This window comes from Pteronotus mesoamericanus, unplaced genomic scaffold, assembly GCF_021234165.1.
Source record: "Pteronotus mesoamericanus isolate MK-2021 breed Mesoamerican mustached bat unplaced genomic scaffold, CSHL_Meso_final contig_40, whole genome shotgun sequence".
Taxonomy (NCBI): domain Eukaryota; kingdom Metazoa; phylum Chordata; class Mammalia; order Chiroptera; family Mormoopidae; genus Pteronotus; species Pteronotus mesoamericanus.
The window spans coordinates 13,880,187-13,899,687 of record NW_026555150.1 but is presented as its reverse complement, the minus strand read 5'-3'; the positions used below and the strand labels follow the sequence as shown (position 1 = coordinate 13,899,687).

General features: G+C 36.7%; 1 protein-coding gene across 1 annotated transcript in view; it reads left to right on the top strand.

The window, feature by feature from the left end:
• The window catches only part of GPC3 (glypican 3), a 456,600-nt gene that overhangs the window by 310,961 nt on the left and 126,138 nt on the right, over nt 1-19,501 (top strand). The window contains exon 5 of the mRNA XM_054577034.1: nt 6,480-6,605. Within this exon, the coding sequence (XP_054433009.1) occupies nt 6,480-6,605 (126 nt within the window). The remainder of the gene's footprint in view (nt 1-6,479; nt 6,606-19,501) is intronic.

The window sequence follows — 19,501 nt, the reverse complement described above, 5'->3', positions numbered from 1 at the left end:
ACAAATGAATACTTTTCATACATTAGGGGCAAGTGCCAAAACAGCTATGTACAAAAGGGTGGCAGCATCATAGGTGGGAAAGTTAGCAGCTCTCCTGGGAGTCAAGAAAGGCTTCTTAGAAAAGGTACCATAACTTTTGCGCTGGGCCTTGAGGAACTAGTAGAAATTCAACAGATGGAGGAGAGAAAGAGTGTTCCTGGCAAACGGAACAGCGTGAGAAAAAGTAATGTCTGGAATGGTAGAAAATTCTGGTTTAGAGTAAGACTGTGAAAGGTTCTCAGCAGCAGCTTTAGGCATGATCCTATATCATTTCAGTTACAATTATTTTAGTTTATATGCTTTTCTGTGTTTTCAATTAAAAAAAATAATGAGCTCATACTGCTTATATTAAGAAAAAAGGAGCCTTAATAGTAAAGGAGAAAAGTTCAGGATCTGCACTTGGGGATGAAAGGCTGTTTTTACTTTTAGTCGTTTCCAATTAGTGCTGCTTTGATGCCTGCCCAAGCAAATCATTGCAAGAAAGCAAAAGGAATCCCCTCCCCCACAACAGGAGAAGGGGACTCTCCTCTTGAGAATAGTGAGAGCCCTCCAGGGAAGATCACGTGCACCCAGCTGCAATATTTCAAAATGGCTCGTGCATGCAAAGGGGCCCCATCCTTTAGTTCCACATTTAACACATTGAATGGAAACCTCTATGAAGAGACTCTTTTTTCCTGAGCGGACTGCTGTAAGCAAGTGTTTGATTTGTCCTAAGTGAGAGCCATAGGCTCCACTATTTGTATGTCAAATGCTTTGTTTGGCATGTATGTATTAGAGTGAAGTGGAATTGGAATCAAAGAACATTCCTTCCAAACAGATTGTTTTTCCTATCCTGGGCAACTAATTGTCCAAACTTTCTATCTTTTTTTTTTTTTCTATAGACAATTCAGTGGAGCAGAATGCCTAAGTTCATGGGTGGAGATTCTTTTGTTGTCTGTCATGGGTTACTAGCACAAAGAAAAGAAATCTTGACTGAATCATATGTGGGTAATTAATATGTCACTTAATTTAGTTTCAGTCTCTTTCTTTAAAGAGGGAGATAGAAATCTTCAACTGGCCTGCTTTAAAAATTGTAAGCATGGAGAAAGAAAGCTTTATTCAAGAAAAGATAAAAATAAAATCCACTTAATTCCCATGCCAGACCAAGTTTAGGAAGGAATGACAATGAAGGGGAGAAATGAGAGAGGCCCAGTAAACTTGGTAGGAGGTAAACTACTCCTGTCACACTCTGCTGCTTTCTAGCTGCGGTGTCAGAGGACATTATCACCTGTTGTCACTCTCTTCGGAAAAGCTCATTAACTCTCCAACAGTTTAGAAAGTCTTTATTCTACCCTGAAAAATAGTATTTCTGGATTTCTTTTCAAAAATCACATTTTCTTGGGGAAAGCGAGGTTTATTTTCTCACAGCATTTAGAAGGTTTTGCATGAAGGAATGGCCTGCACTGTACCTGGGAACTCAAAAGCACTGGCCACTTTGCTAGCTGTGCTGGAACCAAAGGCGGTACTGCCTCATCCCACAGGCCCTGGGAAGTTTCTGAGAACTGGCATTTATTTCATTATTCTGAGTTTTTCCCCCTAATTAAATCCACCTTAAATCCTAAGTAGGTTCTAATGGGAATAATATACACTACAAATCGAAAAGAACTCAGTGAAGAGACTATCAAGAAGAAAGGGTTTTAGAGAAATAAATAAAAAAAAACTTTACCAGAGAGAAAAGTCTACAAGGCAGTATATCTAAATATTAACATTGATTGCCTCTGGCTAGTAGGAATAATATTTTTATCCCTTTCTGCCTTTCTATATTTTCTAAATATAGAAAATATTTAGTGAGCATACATTTCTCCATAGTGAGCATATATTTGTTTATAATGAGAAAGAAAATGTACAAACTTCATCTGAAGGAAAAAATAGATTTTAAAAACCATTTATAGCTCTTGCAATGCTGCAGTTGCAGCTCATAAAAATTTCTCTTCTCACCCTTCACCCATGATTCTATTTCATGTCCATCCAAACCTGGGTTTTTCCTAGCTCTCCTGACTGTCTTCTTCCATTGTTCCAAGGGACAGCCCTCTCCTAGTAGCAAAGCTTCTCATTCTCTGAGACGTATTTTACCTCTTCTTGACCTTTTATTTTGTTGGGGGGGAAGGTTATGTCTCATAACAATGGTACTGAGATATAATCCACATACCATATAATTCACCCATTTAAAGTGTACAATTCAGCTGTTTTTAATATATTCAGAGTTGTGCAACTGTCACCACAATCAATTTAGAACATTTTCATCATCTTGGGAGGAAATCCCATTCCCCAACATTCATCCCCCATATCCCTAAGCAGACACTAATCTACTTTCTGTCTCTGTAAAATTGCCTATTTTGGACATTTCACATGAATGGAATTATATAATATGTGGTCATTCATAATTGGCTTCTTTCACTTAGCATAATGTTTTTAAGGTTCACCCTTTTTTTCTTTTTAAGGCTGAATGATATGCCATTATATAGAATATGTATTTGTTTATCCCTTTATCAGTTGAACATCTCTTGTTCCACCTTTTGGCTATTGTAAGTAGTACTGCTATGAACATTCATGTACATATACTTATTTGAGTACTTGTTTTTCATTATTTTGTGTTTATACCTAGCAGTGTAATTGCTAGATCATATGGTAACTCTATGCTTATTTTTAACCACCAAACTGTTTTCCACAGCAGCGGTACCATTTTGCATTTCCATCAGCAATGTATGAGAGTTCCAATCTCTCCACATCCTCACCGCATTTGTTGTCTGCTTTTGTTGTTGTTGTTGTCGTCGTCGTCATTGTCGTCATTATTGTCATCCTGGTGAAGTGGTGTCTCACTGTGGTTCGGACTTGCATTTCCCTGATAACTAATGACTAACCTACCTTTTAAAACTCAACTTCATCTTGGCCTTCCGCATCAGATACTCTACATCTAACTCTTAGACACAATTCCCTCTAAAGGCTCCCACCACCTTCCCACCAGGCAAAGACCATTCCAACTGCTATACCAGATTAGTTCAGTGCTTTATGCAGCCCAATGGCTAGCTACTCTTTGAGAAAGAATATCAGGAAAAATATTGTGGGAGAGAGCATGGTTGTACATTTTAATACCCATCTTAAAAGATGAAGGATTTATTTATCTTGTATACATCAAGTTATCTAAAAATTGAAAAAAAATCTTAATTCTATTTCATACATAAATTTATTTGGAATATAATATATTTCATATGCAGAGAGAGAGAGAGAGAGAGAGAGAGAGAGAGTGTGTGTGTGTGTGTGCGTGTGTGTGTGTGTATTCTACAGGTTCATAATAAAGGTAGTAAATTACCAAATGACTAACACTGTGGGAGGATCACTTTGTGCTAGGTACTGTGCTAAACACTCTGCATGCATTGTCTCATTTCATCATTACAGCAACTTATCATTAATTTCATTTTACACATAAGGAAAATAAGGCTCAGAGAAGTTTAGAATTTGCCTAAGGTTTTACTGCTAAGTAAGTGAGGAAGTAGTTGGCATTTGAAACTCACATATGTTAGATTCTAAAGTCAGTGCTCTTAGCTGCCACTCATTTTTGAAGGGCTGGTCTGAGAATCTAATCATCATTACAGCATGGTTGCTAAATGAACTGTGTTCTAAATTAAAAATAACAAATTCAGAAAAAATGTTTTTAAAACACATAGGTTCATCTTGTATATCCTGGGGTGGTAATGGGTATGCTATAAAACAGGATGGCCTTTTATTTACACAAGTTACCTTGTTTAAGTTTCAAAGAGATTCCTCTGTGTTCTAGAATTTGATGACCCAGACTGTTCACATTATTCACATTCTTTGAAGTTTTCTTCTACTTTTATCTTGACCCCACCAAGTAATATCCTTCCACACTCAAGTGGGAGGTCTTACATTTATTGCAGCCTCTTATCCGCTTAAAATTTAGACAGACTCTGAATCCTCTCCAGTTTTTTGGTGATCTATATAATCAGCTAAGAAAACTTCAAGAGTTAGGAGACTGGGAGAAGTTCAGAGTGCTTTTATTTATTTTTTTAACTTCTAAGGAAGTCAAAGTGGAAGGCTTTTCTATGAGTTCAATTTTTCTTGCCATGTGCTATGTTAGTACAAGAGAGTTTGGAGGTAGGAGAAGGCCTAAGGGAAACTCTTTCATTAAAGAGAGAGCCATCGCTTCTTATACACTAATGCCATATTCCATTTCCTCATGGAAAGGGGGAAATTACTCAGTCTCAGCCTTTAGTCTTTCAGTTTCCACTCTTGGGAACTGTATTATTACCTTGTAAAACAGAGCATCTCTCCTATTAGCGTTAATTGAACCCATCTTTTTCCTCTGCGAGAAACTATAATGTTGACTTTTATTTTCAGAGCCCTGAATTGAGCCTCTTTACTTTGGAAATTGATGGAGTCCAGCCACGAGTAGTCTGTGAGGGGGTTAGAGCACAGCAGGAAACAACTGTAGGGACATCAGAGTTACCCCTACATCTCAATAACCTTTCTTGAGTTGTTCTCTCCATCACCCTGGCTTTACTGTGACCCAAGCCTTTGTGAAGATGTGTATTGTAAGCTCTCTCTCTTAAATCATTAGTTGAAATGAATTGTTTTATGGTAATAAAGTGGAAAATGGCATTAAATGCAAAAAAATAATTTCTACCAGTCTTCCTCTTTTGACCAGATTTGAGAACAATCCCCCAAAAGGCATTTCTGAGCTCCAGACTTCCACAAGTGTCCAAATGAGATTCAGACTTCTGGCTCCTCCAGAGGCCTATATATCAAACCAATCCATTCTTAGCCTGGAGACAGAATTGAATTATTACTCCACTGCCAGGAAATTCCCTAGCAGAGTCTCCAAAAACTTAGGGGAGACTTAAGGTAGAATTGTAGATGAAGAATTCTTTAACTTCTTTTCTACCAGGAACATCACTTTAGAAAATAAAAGCTATTTTTATTTTTGTTCACCACTGGGCATTTATTACATAAACGTTTTAATATTTTTATAAGCATATCCACTTCTCTCTAGTCTGTAGTGTTTTATTTTGTGTGTCCATGTATATCTGTAACAAGATAACAGGCCAAAAATTTGTCTGGGTATTTATGTGTTTGTGTTTATACATATTTACAGATTTGCACACATAATACATTTCTCTCTCTCTGTCATTTTTTCAGTGCCTTTCTCTCTCTCTCTCTCTCTCTCTCTCACATACACACACATTTGTCTTATCATATATAGCATAAAAGCCAAAGCAAATAAATTATATGTTTTACCATGTATAATGTGCACTTTTTTGCCTATGTTTTTGAGGGGAAAATAAGGATGCACATTATATGTGGGTAGTACTAATTCTGTATCTATATAAATGTTTTTAATTCTTTTATTTATGTTTATGCATTAAAGTGTAACCCTAGAAAGCAGTAACAATATATATATATATGTTTAAAAATAAATGCTAAAATTCCTTTATAATACAAAAAACAAGTATCCAAGTATAAATAAATTAAAAATTGAATTAAACAATTAAAACATTGCGTTGCCTGGCATGGCTCAGTGGGTTGAGAGCCAGCCTGTGAACCAAAGTGTCACCGGTTCTATTCCCTTTCAGGGTACATGCCTGGGTTGCGGGCCAGGTCCCCAGTTGGGGGTGTGTGAGAGGCAACCAGCCAATGTTTCTCTTGCACGTCGATGTTTCTCTCCCTCTCTTTCTCCCTCCCTTCCCCTCTCTCTAAAAATAAATAAATAAAATCTTTTAAAAACATTAAAGTGAAAGATTGTTTTTTTCCCTGAAAGTTTGGGCCAAAAACTTGGGTGTGCATTATGCACAGGAAGGCATTATACTATACTAAGATCCACTCCCTCCTCCCACAGGCACCGCAATATACACACAAAGAAAGCTCCCTCCTCTAGCGGTTTCTCTGGCTATATTATTAGGAGAATTTTATAGAGATTGTACTGCTCTGAGCACCCTGTAATTCTGATCTGCAACTATTAGCCACAGCCTACATGGAAAAGGGTCATCTCTAGGGTAATAGCATTGTAAATTACAATCAGTGCACTCAGTTACACGCAGAAACGAAAGGTATGTAGTGCTCTGGTGTGCCTGTAATCAGCACCTTTGAGAATGTAAGTAACAGCATTTTAAACAAAAAATAGAAACTGAAAGTGTTAGAAAATGAATGTTGGAATTAAATCATCCTTCTGATAGGAACAGTACCTTATATGGCAAGCGACTTTTTTTAAATATAATTTTATTGATTTAAAAAAAAATTGTGGCCTTATAGCCAAGAATGTGTTTAAAAATCATTTATTGCTCTAATCAGTCTGGTAGAGCCTTTCTGTCATGCTGGTAAGGAAATTAAACTTTTCTCATACTGAGTTTACTTGCTTCTTATGCACAGATGTTTTGTTTTTCTTTCAGGGAACTAATTCAGAAGTTGAAATCTTTCATCAGTTTCTATAGTGCTTTGCCTGGCTATATCTGCAGCCATAGCCCTGTGGCTGAAAACGACACTCTTTGCTGGAATGGACAAGAACTTGTGGAGAGGTAATCTTTTTTGAATGATAAATAGAGCAGTGTTTAAGGAATAATCATCATATGTTCATCTCAAGAATAGTTATGTCTTCTCTTGCCTTCATTAATTTCACAAGAAAAATTCTAGGAAAACATATACAAAGTATATCTATGATATGCCACATGCTTTCTATAACTTACAGCACCCAGAATTTACAAGCTTTGAAGCTCGTAGAGAATTATTGGCTTCTCCCATCTCCTAATTATGTTGGTCATTACTTATTGATGGAGTGGAAGAAGTCATATTCATACTAACAGCTATCATGTATGGAAAATTAACTATATTAAGTACTTGTCTGTATTAACACTCTTTAATCTTCACCCATACTATGAAATAGATACTATTTTTTCCTGTTTTAGTGATGAAGGGGAAGGAAAGAAGACGGGGGAAGGAAAAAGGAGTACTATTTCAGTGAGCAGCTTTACTGAAATACTTGATCATTCAAATGTTTGTTAGCATAATCCATGCTAACATTAATCATCTCTGAAGACTTTGCTCATAACTGGAAAGGAAATAATATATAAATATTCATTTATTTAATAAATATTTACTGAGCACCTTCAAACTGCCAGTCATCTTGAAATGAAAAAACAGGCAAAATTCCCTGTCCTCACAGAGCTTTCATTCTAGTGGGCTAATTGGCTTTGCATGTATAAGGAATAGCTTGCAATTAAGGAATGAAGTCAGGAAGATAGAATGCTTAGGAAACCCCATGGAGTTGGTGAAAATGCTTTCAAAAACTTTTGTACAAGTAAGTAGCATGTTTTAGAGGACAATACAGAAGAGACCCAAACTGAAGTTTTGAATCTTTCATGGATTAGTTGCTTAACCTATGGCAAGTGACTTAACCTCTCTGGAATTTAGTTTCCCCATCTAAAAAATGATATGGTTGGATTAGAGGCCCTCTACCTCTGACAATATGTGTGTTTTTTCCTCATTCATTCATTCATACTTTCAACATTTATGTTTTGAGCTACTACTATATGTGAGGCACCAAGCTAAGTGCTAGGGATACGAGGGTGAACAAGACAGGCAAGTTAACTGCTCTGAGGAGCTTACATTGTAGTTGGAACCAACATCAGGACATAGGATAATTAATAATGAAGCTAAATGGAATTATATAGCAAAGTAATGTAATGGACAGAGGAAGGCTTTGGAGCCAGATGAACATGAGTTTGCATCTCAGTTGTGCTATTTACTGTGTATGGCTTTGGATGGGTACTAATTCCTTCAGAAAGGCTCAAGGTCTTCTGTAAGGGAAGAGTATCTCGCAGGGGTGTTGGTAACTTTCAGGTAAGTCATAAATCTAAAGCTCATAGCAAATTGGTATATACTACAAGTTAAATTCGGGTTACTTGTCTTCTTTTTTTAAAGATTTTATTCATTTATTTTTAGAGAGATGAGAAAGAAGAGAGAAAAAGAGGATGAGAAACATCAGTCGGTTCCCCCCAGCTAGCCCAAAACCCAGGCATGTGCGTGACTGGGAATCAAACCATCAAACTTTCAGTTCACAGGCCAATGCTCAGTCCACTAAGCCACACCAGCCAGGGCAGGTTACTTCTCTTCTTTATCCCTTTACCTTCTATGTCCCTCTTCCCCATGTAAAGTAAAACACATACCTGAAAATAGTTTGTTTCTCAACTAAGCTATTTTACTGATGTGGGACAATGAGAACAAGGTGCCAATGAGACTGAGGTTGAACGTCACCCGCTGTGAGGTACTGAAATTGCATGGAGATAGACATCCCTGGCGTAAATGCAAATCAGGCTGGAGGGATTAGTGGCCCCAGGCAGCCAACTCCACTCTGGAGGAATAGTGTGTATTTATCATCCTATAAGCTCTTCAGGTACTAAGTAGAATCATGAAAATGTACCTATTTTGACATATTTTTTAAATTGTCAAAGAAAGGCATCTGATATTTGGCTTTATAAAAAATAGATGAATTAACCCTAAACTGTGTGCCTTAGTCGGTTTGGCATTGTCCTGCAAAGCAAAGGATCACCTCTTCTATTCCCAGTCAGGACACAGGCCTGGGTTGTGGGTTTGGTCCCTAGTTAGGGTACATCCAAGAGGCAACTATCGATGTTTTTCTCTCTCTTTCTCCCTCCCTTCCCCTCTCTTTCAAAATAAATAAATGAAATATTTTTTAAGTAGATGCTTTAAAGCAGGTATATACAATATAATATTTAAAAAGAAAATGTCCAAAGGTCAAATATATGGATCTTGCATAAACTTGATGAGAAACCATGCCAGTGACTTATGTTAATCTGGTGAAATATGAATAATTCCTGAATAGTAATTTGTTTTAAGCAGCATATTTTCTAACCATGGTCTCTTATTAAAAAGGAAATTTTAGTTTGCAATATGTTTATTTATTAATATAATCAAATATTTATATAGTCACTAATATTGGTTTCTCTGTTGCAATTATTGAGAGCAAATGTTGTAACCTGATTGGACATATCTTCTAATATAGCAGAATATCCTGTGTTAGTTAATTCCAAAGAATTTCTGCCCACGCCTATATTTTGTGAATTAGTGGGATTTTTTAAATTCAATTTTGTTCATGTAAACTACTTCATGTTCAGTATACTATTGTGAAGGATGTGGCCCTGGAACCAAGAAAGGCCTCTTCTATAAAATGGTGGAATCCAAAGCATGCTAAATTCGTATGAGTCCAAAAATTACCCAAATGTACTTTTGCACCATTACTACAGCCCGGTTGGTTGAATTTTTTTTTGTTTAATATGCTAGCTTCAAATATCTTGGTGTATTGAACAAAATAATAAAAATAAGTATTATGGTATGGAGAAAAGCTATTATTCCAAACTTTTATTTATACTTCTGAAAAATCTATTTTTTCCAAACAACTTTTATTGTTGATATACATAATACTATCCAGGAAAGAAAAGAAGGAAGGAAGGGAGGGGAGGTAAAAAAGGAGGAAGGAAGGAATGAAATCAAATATATTTGTAGACAGAATAAGGGTTATGTAATCCAGGAGGTAACTTCATGGTTAGTATACTCGGATTGTGATTAACCCATACTTAAATTACTGACCTGATGGAATGATGGGACTAGGGAATAGTGTCAAACTAGATTTTTAAAAATTACTTAGTAATATACATTTAATAATATGAAGTTCTGTAGCCTGAGGACATGCATGCCCTCTATTTGTACCACTTATAGAGATTAACTTTGTGCTGCATTTGTCATCCATAGCTAAAACCTTTCCACAGGTTTTCAGTGATTTCTCATCCAATTTAGTCTTAAGTAACAGTTGCAACTTCATACTGCTAAATGGGTTGTAACTTTATCTTTATGGGTTGGGTTTGTGTTCCTTTGAAAATATTTTACTTTTAGTCAAGAAAATTTATGAAGTTCAAGGATCCTAAAAGGGAATGCGACTTGCTGGCAGAGATGCCTGACTAAAAGAAAAATGCTGACACTGAAGAAAATATAAATATCCAGGTCAGCTGCATTATCAGAGCCATTTATATCCTCCTACTCTGGATGTACAGATCTCTCAACTTTTAAAGGGTTAAACAAGTAAATATCCCTCTAAATAAGGTCATAATATACATCCTTTCAATTTTTACCTCTTATGAATCTAACCAATTGAAATATGAATGAAGAGAGTGTTTTCACAGATCCAGTCTCAGGGTATACCATATAAGCCTATCACCCCATCTTGGCTTGAGGTAAACCTTGACTTCCAGGATTTAGCCTAAATCTTCGAATTAGCAAGCTTGACCTATGTGAGATACACTCTTTCGTGTAAGCCATAATGTAAGCTGTGGGCAAAGGTTTTCTATAACTGTCAAGACAAAGTTATCCATCTTTTGCCTTCATGGTACTACAAAGAATTTCACTTAGAGAATCCCTGAAACCAAGAGAAAAATAAAGAACCCATGGAAGTAGGGTAACTGCATTGGCACTGAAAATACCGGTATGAAGAAGGAACAATTTAATAAATACATTCTCAAACACTTTTTTAGAACTGTTAGGTAAAATACATGGATAATTGACTGAAATTTTCATTCTTCTTCTGGATTGTTTGATACTATATGTAAACCCCATAGTATTGATTATAGTTTACTGTTAAGTTACTATAACAGAGAAACTATTTAAACTTATACATGTTCAAAACCCATTTTTGGAGAGAAAAATACTGTTTTGTCTTTATTTTTAATTGAATTTATTGGGGTGACATTGGTTAATAAAATTATGTAGGTTTCAGGTATACGATTCTATAATGCCCCATCTGTATATTGTATTGTGTGCTTACCACCCCAAGTCAAGTCCCTTTGCATCACCATTTACCCCCCTATACTCTCTTCTACCTCCCCCCATCCACCTTTCCCTATGGTAATGACTATACTGTTTGTTACTATAAGTTTTTTCTTTGCTTAATTCCTTCACCTTTTTTACCCAGCTCCCCAACCCCCCTACGTCCAATAGCTCTCAATCTGTTCTCTGTATCTATGAGTCTGTTTCTATTTTATTTGTTACTTTATTTTGTTTATTAGATCCCACATATAAGTGAAATCAAATCGAACTTTTTCTATGAGTAGTTTATTTCACTTAGTGTAATACTCTCCAGATTCATTCATGCTGTTGCAAAAGGTAAGATTTTCTTTTTGTGGCTGACTAGTGTTCTGTTATGTAAATATACCACATCTATTTTATCCACTCATCCACTGATGGGTACTTGAGCTGCTTCCAGATCTTGACTATTGTAAATAATGCTGTAATGAACATAAAGGTACATGTATTCTTTTGAATTAGTGTTTCGAGTTTCTTTGCATATATTCCCAGAAGTGGAATTGCTGGGTCACACAGCAGTTCCGTTTTTAATTATCTGAGGTAACTGCATAAAGCTTTTCACAGTGGCTGCACCAGTCTGCATTCCCACCAACAGTACACGAGGGTTCTCCTTTCTCCACATACTCACCAACATTTGTTTGTTGATTTATTGATGGTATCCATTCAGAAAGGTGTGAGGTGATATCTCATTGTGGTTTTAATTTGCATTTCTCTGATAGTTAGTGACATTGAGCATTTTTCATTTGTCTAATGGCTACCTATATGTTCTCCTTAGTGAAGTGTCTATTCAGGTCCTTTGCCCATTTTTTTAAATTGGATTGCTTGTATTTTTGGTATTAAGTTTTGGGTATTAAGCCCTCATCAGATGTATCATTACCAAATATATTCTCCCATTCAATGGGTTGTATTATCATTGTGTTGGTCGTTTTCTTTACTGTGCAGATACTTTTTAGTTTGATGTAGTCACATTTGTTAATTTTTTTTTTTGTTTCCCTTGCCTGAGGAGATATACCAGGAAAATATCGCTACGAGAAATGTCCCAGATTTTACTGCTATGTGTTCTTCTAAGATTTGTATGGTTTCAAGTATAACATTTAAGTCTTTAATCCATTTTGAGTTTATTCTTGTGTGTGGTGTAAGAAAGTGGTCTAGTTTCATTTTTTGCACATATCTGTCTAATTTTCCCAACAGCATTTATTGAATAAACTATCTTTAGCCCATTGTATGTCTTTTGCCTCCTCTGTCAATTATTGACTGATTAAAAAAACATGGATTTATTTATGGGCCCTCTATTCTGTTCCATTGTCTCTATGTCTGTTTTTATGCCAGTACCATGCTGTTTTGATTACTATGGCCTTGTAGTATAGTTTCATATCAGTTAGCATGATTCCTCCAACTTTGTTCTTCTTTCTAAAGGTTGCCATGGCTATTTGGGATCTGTTTTGGTTCCATTTAGAGTTTTGAAATATTTGTTCTAGTTCTGTGAAATATGTCGTTGGAATCCTGATAGGAATTGCATTGAATCTGTAGATTGCTTTGGGTAGTATGGACATTTTAATGATGTTAATTATTTCTATCCACGAACACGGTGTGTGCTCCCACTTGTTTGTATCTTCTTAAATTTCTTTCTTCAGTGTCTTATAATTTTCTGAGTATAGGTATTTTACATCTTTGGTTATACTCTAGTTTCTCTTCAGATCATATAAGTCTTTCACCTTTTACATCTTTCATTAGATTTATTCCTAGGTATTTTATTCTTTTTGAAACAATTGTAAGTGGGATTTTTTTTAAATTTCCCTTTCTGTTCTTTATTGGCATATAAAAATTCAACTGATTTCTGGATATTAATTTTGTATCCTGCTACTTTGCTGAATTCATTTATCAGCTTTAGTAGTTTCTTGGTGGAATCTTTGGTGTACAGTATCATGTCATCTGCAAATAAAGAGTTTCACTTTCTCCTTTCCAGTTTGGATGCCTGTTATTCCTTCTTGTCTGATTGCTGTGGCTAGGACTTCCAGTACTATGTTGAATAAGAGAGGTGAAAGCAGACATCCCCGTCTTGTTCCCAAACTTAAGAGGAACACTTGTAGTTTTTGCCCATTGAGTATGATACTGGAAGTGGGTTTGTCATACATGGCCTGTATTATGTTTAAGCATATTCCCTCTATTCCCATTTTGCTGAGAGTTTTTATCATAAATGGGTACTGGATTTTATCAAAAGCTTTTTCTGCATCTATTGATATGATCATGTGGTTTTTATCCTTCATTTTGTTTACATGATGAATCACATTTATTGATTTGCAAAAGTTATGCCATCCTTGCATTCCTAGAATAAATCCCACTTGATAATGGTGTATGATCTTTTTGTTACATTGCTATATTTGGTTTGGTAATTTATTTTGAGGATTTTAGCATCTATGTTAATCAGGGATATTGACCTACAGTTTTCTTATTTTGTAGTGTCTTTATCTGGTTTGGGAATTAGAGTAATGCTGGCCTTGTAAAATGAGCTTGGGAGTCTTCCTTCCTCTTGAATATTTTGAAATAGTTTCAGAAGGGGAAGTGTTAGTTCTCAGAACATTTGGTCAGTCACCTGTAAAGCTATCTGGTCCAGGGCTTTTGTTTCTTGGGAGTTTTTTTTATTACTGCTTCAATTTCACTAAGTGTAATCTGTCTATTCAGATTCTCTGATTCTTCCTGATTTAGTTTTGGATGATTGTACATTTCTTGGAATTTATCCATTTTGTCCAGGTTGTCAGTTTGTTGGGACGTTCATAATATTTCCTTAGGATCCTTTTGTATTTCTTTGGTGTCAGTTTTATTTTTCCTCTTTCATTTCTGATTTTATTTATTTGGATTCTCTCTCTCTCTCTCTCTCCTCTCTCTTTCTTTGATGAGTCTGGTTAAAGGCTTGTAAGTCTTGTTTATCTTTTCAAAGAATTGGCTCTTGTATTCATTGATCTTTTATATAATTTTTTTAGACTCTATTTTGTTTATTTCATCTCTGATCTTTATTATTTCCTTCCTTCTACTCACTTTGGGCTTTGTTTGTTGTTCTGTTAAAGTTCCTTTAAGTGTAAAGTTCAGTTGTTTATTTGATATTTCTCTTTTTTCTAGAGGTAAGCCTGAAATGCAATGAATTTTTTCCTTAGGACTGCATTTGCTGTGTCTCATAGATTTTGGGTTTTTGTGTTCCCGTTTTCATTTGTTTCAAGATATCTTAGATTTATTATTTGATCTCATTGTTAACTCATTCATTGTTTAGAAGCATATTATTTAGCCTCCATATGTTTGTGTGTTTTTTCAGTTGTTTTCTTTTGATTGATTTCTAGTTTCATAGCATTGTGTTCACAGAAGATGCTTGATATGATTTCAATCTTCTTAATTTTATTGAGACTTGTTCGGTGTTCTAATATGTCATCTATGTTCTAGGTTCATTCAACAAAAATTGAGTACTTACTGTATTCTAAGCCCTGTGGGGTATACAGTGATAAGTATAATCCAGTGCCTACCCTTGCTGAGGAGTTTACAATTTAATGAGAAGGAGGAGAGGGAAACAATCAACCAGTACCCTTCCTCAGCAGTCCAAGGATTTCCCCTCGGGGGCATCACAGCAGAGGCTCTACCTATTTGTGTTGAGCATTTGTGTGATTTATAGAGGTTGAAATTCACACAACATACAATTGACCACTTTAAGTTATACAATACAGTAACATTTAATTCATTCACAAAATTATACAGTCATCACTTGTATCTAGTTCCAAGACATTTCGACACTCCAAAGAGAAGCCTTTTACCCATTTTTAGTCACTTTCCATTTCCCCCTTTCTTCAGTACCTGGTAACTCACAATCTGTTTTCTGTTTCTGAATTTTTCATATAGAAGTAATCACATTTAGCATAATGTTCTGAACCTTCATTCAAATTGTAGCATGTATCATTACTTCATTACTTTTTTGTCAAATAATATTGTATTGTATGGGTACAGCACATTTTGTTTTCTACCCATTTTTTATGAAACCTGAGCAACTATAGCTCTATCAGGTTTCTTCAGCCGCCTCTGAATTCAGCTTGGCTCATGAGAACAGGACAGCTGAACTGTCATGCCTACCATCCCCATCATACTTGAGCGCCACCTAAATGCTAGCCTCTCATTGACCTGGCCTCATCTCTATATGTCTTTGCAATTATTCCTCCCTGAGTCTCTTTTCTCAGTCCTATGTGTGTGATCAACTAGCCTCTCCTACAATCAGCTCACCTCCTGTAGGGGTTTATAATTCCTTGGCAGCGTTGAGGCTTATCAGTTCTGCATATATGACTACGTGTATTTTACTTTGTGGCATGATGCCTTAGTTCCCTTTGCGATTCTGTCCTAAGCTGGTCTTGACTCTCCTCTGTCATGGTGCTGGGTTGGATGGGCCTGGATTCTGATATTGTCTCCAGAATACTGCTGTTGTATTCTGTCTTGTGGTTCTACATAACCACTCCTGTTGATTATGACTCAGTATTCATTTTTCACTTTCTCAGACAACTCTGAGACTCTCAGTGGAATGAATATATGGTTCACCTGGCATTAGAGAATAATCTCCATGAGATCCACAGGAGCAAACTGTAGGGAAGGTATCTCTTCTCTTTCCTATCTTGCTTCCATTTCACCTAAGAAATTAAGTGTATCCAGTGTCATTATGAATTCTCCCTTATTTCTACTGATACGTCTTCCAATGTTTGTAATGCTCTTCCAGGATGTCTGTATTTAATTGGAAAGTCAAGATCAGACATATACAAAGCAGTTATTTCAGTTCTCAGATTTTGTTCTTGTCTCAAAACCTTCTAGAGAATGCAGAAAAGTAGGGTAAAAAGACTATTATTTTTCTCATCTCCTGTGTTGGAGGAATAGACTGTGGCATATCATCAAGTGGGAGTGATCAAGAGAACCCTTAACATGCAATTACTTATATGGACAAGATATTTTTAAAGAGAGAGATGAACAAAATAGTTTACACCCCCCTATAATCTAGGAAAGGTAAGAGAGAATAGTTGATTCTATTTTTTTTTTATTTTTTAAATTGTTGCTCAAGTACAGTTGTCTCCATTCCCCCCCCACTCTCCCCTCCCCTCCCATCCCCACTCCCTACCCTCAGTCCTATCCCCCTTTGTCTTTGTCCATGTGTCCTTCATACATGTTCCTTGACAAACCCTCCTTTTCTTTCCCCCATTATCCCTCTGCCCCTCCCCTCTGGTTACTGTCAGTTTGTTCTTTATTTCAATGTCTCTGGTTATATTTTGCTTGCTTTCTTGTTTTGTTGATTAAGTTCCACTTATAGTAATGCAGTTGTTTTAAGAACACTATGTTTTGAAGACTTGAGAGTGGGAAGGACCAATTTCTAGCACTAACAATTCTTTTGCTGATTTACATAGCCAAAAGGAAAAGACCTTCAGAATCTTCAATCTGGTGGTGAAGGAATTAAGTCAAGAAAAGACCTGTATGCTGGAGTGTATACATATTCAGATACTTATACACAGATCGTTACAATCATATCAGAAGAGGCCAGTGATATGCAGCAATTGCTATATATAGCTCCCAAGATCTCTTGCTAAAATAAGTCATTAATTATTTGTTGTTTGGGTTTTGTTTATTTGTCTTTTAGATTTATATGGTAGCTTTCCTCCAGAAATCAAGGCAGTGTATATACAACTTTAAATGTAGGACAGCCAATGGAAACACCAGTAGAGAAGGAAATATATAAGATTAAAAAAAAAAGCAGGGCCAAGAAGAAGGGGCCATAGGAAGGAAAGTAAACAATGTAGAATAGAAATCATATTCAATGGTGCTGAGTCAGGTGCTAAAGTCATTTGATTCCAAGCTTGTTTAGGCACAAAGCAGACTAATAGGATACTGGAGCCAAGGCTAAGTATCTTTTCTGAGTTACTCTGCCATGGTGGTTTGAGGGTTAGAAACTGAGGTGTAGTCTTCAACATCCCAGCTCTTTCTTCTCATGGCCAGTTCTTTCTTTGCCACTTATCCTGCAGGATTCCATGCTTATAAAATGCTGGGAAGATAGAGTATTTGTTGTATCACTATCTTCACAGTTCTTGGTCCCCCTCAGACATTTTTGGATTTCATTTCATTCTGTTTTCCTAGAAGCTGTAACATGACACTTCATTCTGTCTGATTTGGGGACCTGCAATGTTGGCTCGAGTGTTTGCCTTAGATGAAAGTGCTGAAGTATAATGCTGCTTACTAATTTGGCAGTTTACATATTCTGCCTGCTTTGAATAAGTCAAGATTGTTCACAGAAAAGCTTTGAAGGAAAATGGATTATGTAGGAAATAACTTAATTTGGTATAACATGAAATATTTATGGCAGCTAAAGATTTTTTTCCAATCCTCGTAAGGTAAGACAGAAATTTGGGGTGTAACCCCATGTAATGATCCCTTTAAGGGCTTAGATTGGCATATTTTTATCATACACTTATCTCAAAAGTAGTCTGTAGTGACAGCCATTTTCAGGACCTACTCTATGGCAATACAGTGATATTTATCCTTTAAGATCATGGTGTCACATATAGTAGCTCTACCTTCAGAATTGAGTGAGGAAAATCCAGTTTATCCTACTAACTGACAGCTTAATGTGGTGTGCCACATTTAGGATGCATTGCACTTGTCGACTGTCATGTCTAAAATAGCAGGAGGAGACATTTCCATGGCTCAACAGTGATGTCTGTAGCCACCTGTTGAAGGCCAGGTAGCTTATTACTTTAAGCAGATTGTATCCTATTAGTACTTATACCAGTCTTACCTGCATTCAGTTGGACATTTAATTATATGGAGAGCATTTGGACATCTCCAACGCAGGTTCCAGCATATTTATACCCTTAACAGATAAATATCACTTCACAATATCCTCTTTGAAATGTAGTTCTGAGGGGGAAGGCTCATTCCCCTTGCTTCCATTCCTCCATGCACCAGAGCTCTTCTATTTGAGCTGGGAAGCCTTAAGAGATGGCTCCATGAAGAACTATGATTGCTTTAAAAATTATTAATGTAACATACTATAGCTTTTCTTAAAAGATTTTTATTTATTTTTAGAGAGACGGGAAGGGAGGGAGAAAGAGAAGGAGAGCAACATTGATGTACAAGAGATACATTGATCAGTTGCCTCTCACACACCCACAACTGGGGACCTGGCGTGCAACTCGGGTGTATGCCCTGACTGGTAATCGAACCAACAACGTTTGGGTTCACAGGCTGGCGTTCAATCCACTGAGCCACACCGGCCAGGGTAACATACTAGAGCTTCTATACCCTCTGAATAATATTGCCTACTTCAAAGCAGGTGCTTTGGTGGGTCATTTACTGATTTCACTGATGCTGCCAGTCCTCAAAACACTTTTCTACATGTTCTTTGGGAAAAGCCTTGAGGGCATATGGCCAGTGCCTGCAGCCTGCAAGTTGTTGGTTCTCAACGAGTTGATTATCAGTGGCATAAGCTGAGGAGTACAGTGAGAAGAGCCTGAGAGATTAGAAAACATGACCCAGGTGATTGGTGCACATTGGGAAGAATACAGTCTTTAGAATGATACAGATGGAGATTGTAATCCTGGTTCAGATACTGACTGTGTGGTTTGGGCAGGTCATTTAACATCAAATTCTGTTACCTTATGTGTAAGATGGGGATACTGATACTTCTACAGGGTTGGTTTGAAGATGTGCTCTGGCACGTAGGCACTGCATAAAATACAGCTGTTCCTGATGTTGTCACATCAGTGTAGTGTGGTCAAGTAGGCAAAGTAATTGTCCATGGCAAGGATGAGGAGGTACAGGCCATTCTTCCTGTAAAGGTAAAGTGCAATTTTTGGAAATATGTATAATTCTTCTGGAACCAAACTATTGAATGGGGGCGGGCTGATCAAGCAGGTTCATTATATTGTACTTGGGGTCCATTTGGGGTGAGAGGATGAAATAATGGGGCTGTTTATTTCCTGTGATATGTAGTTTTTAAGTGAGATTTCCAAAGAGGAGTTCCAGGAATATTTTAAGTAATGTAAGAATCATGGATGGACACAGCATGATTTGGACAGTAACATAACATGGTTTTGATAGATATTTACGAATTTGGAATCTGTCATTACTTTATATTCACCCCTCAGAGAGCATATTAGATAGGTGGAGAATTGATTGAAACAAGGCTGCTGGGCAGAACAAGTCTCCTGATGTCCTCCTGATAAGACAGGCAGTCAGTCTCCTTTACTGATACCAGTGTCACTTCATCAGAACGCCTCTGACCTGCACAAACAAAAGAGACCCAAAATATTTTCATCAATTACTCTGGCCCAGAAGAGTTATTTCTCATAGTTGGTCGCTGAGCACCAAAGAAAACAACCTCTTAAGACTTGGAGTTGGAAAGAAAGGGAGAGGTCTTTTAGGGAAGCTTCTTTTTTGGAAGCCTCCTGCCATGGCCCTGCTCTTAGACCCCTCCAGCTTCCTTAGTGTTGTGACCATTGTGGTTATAATGGTGTTTTTTCTTCCCTGCAGGATACAG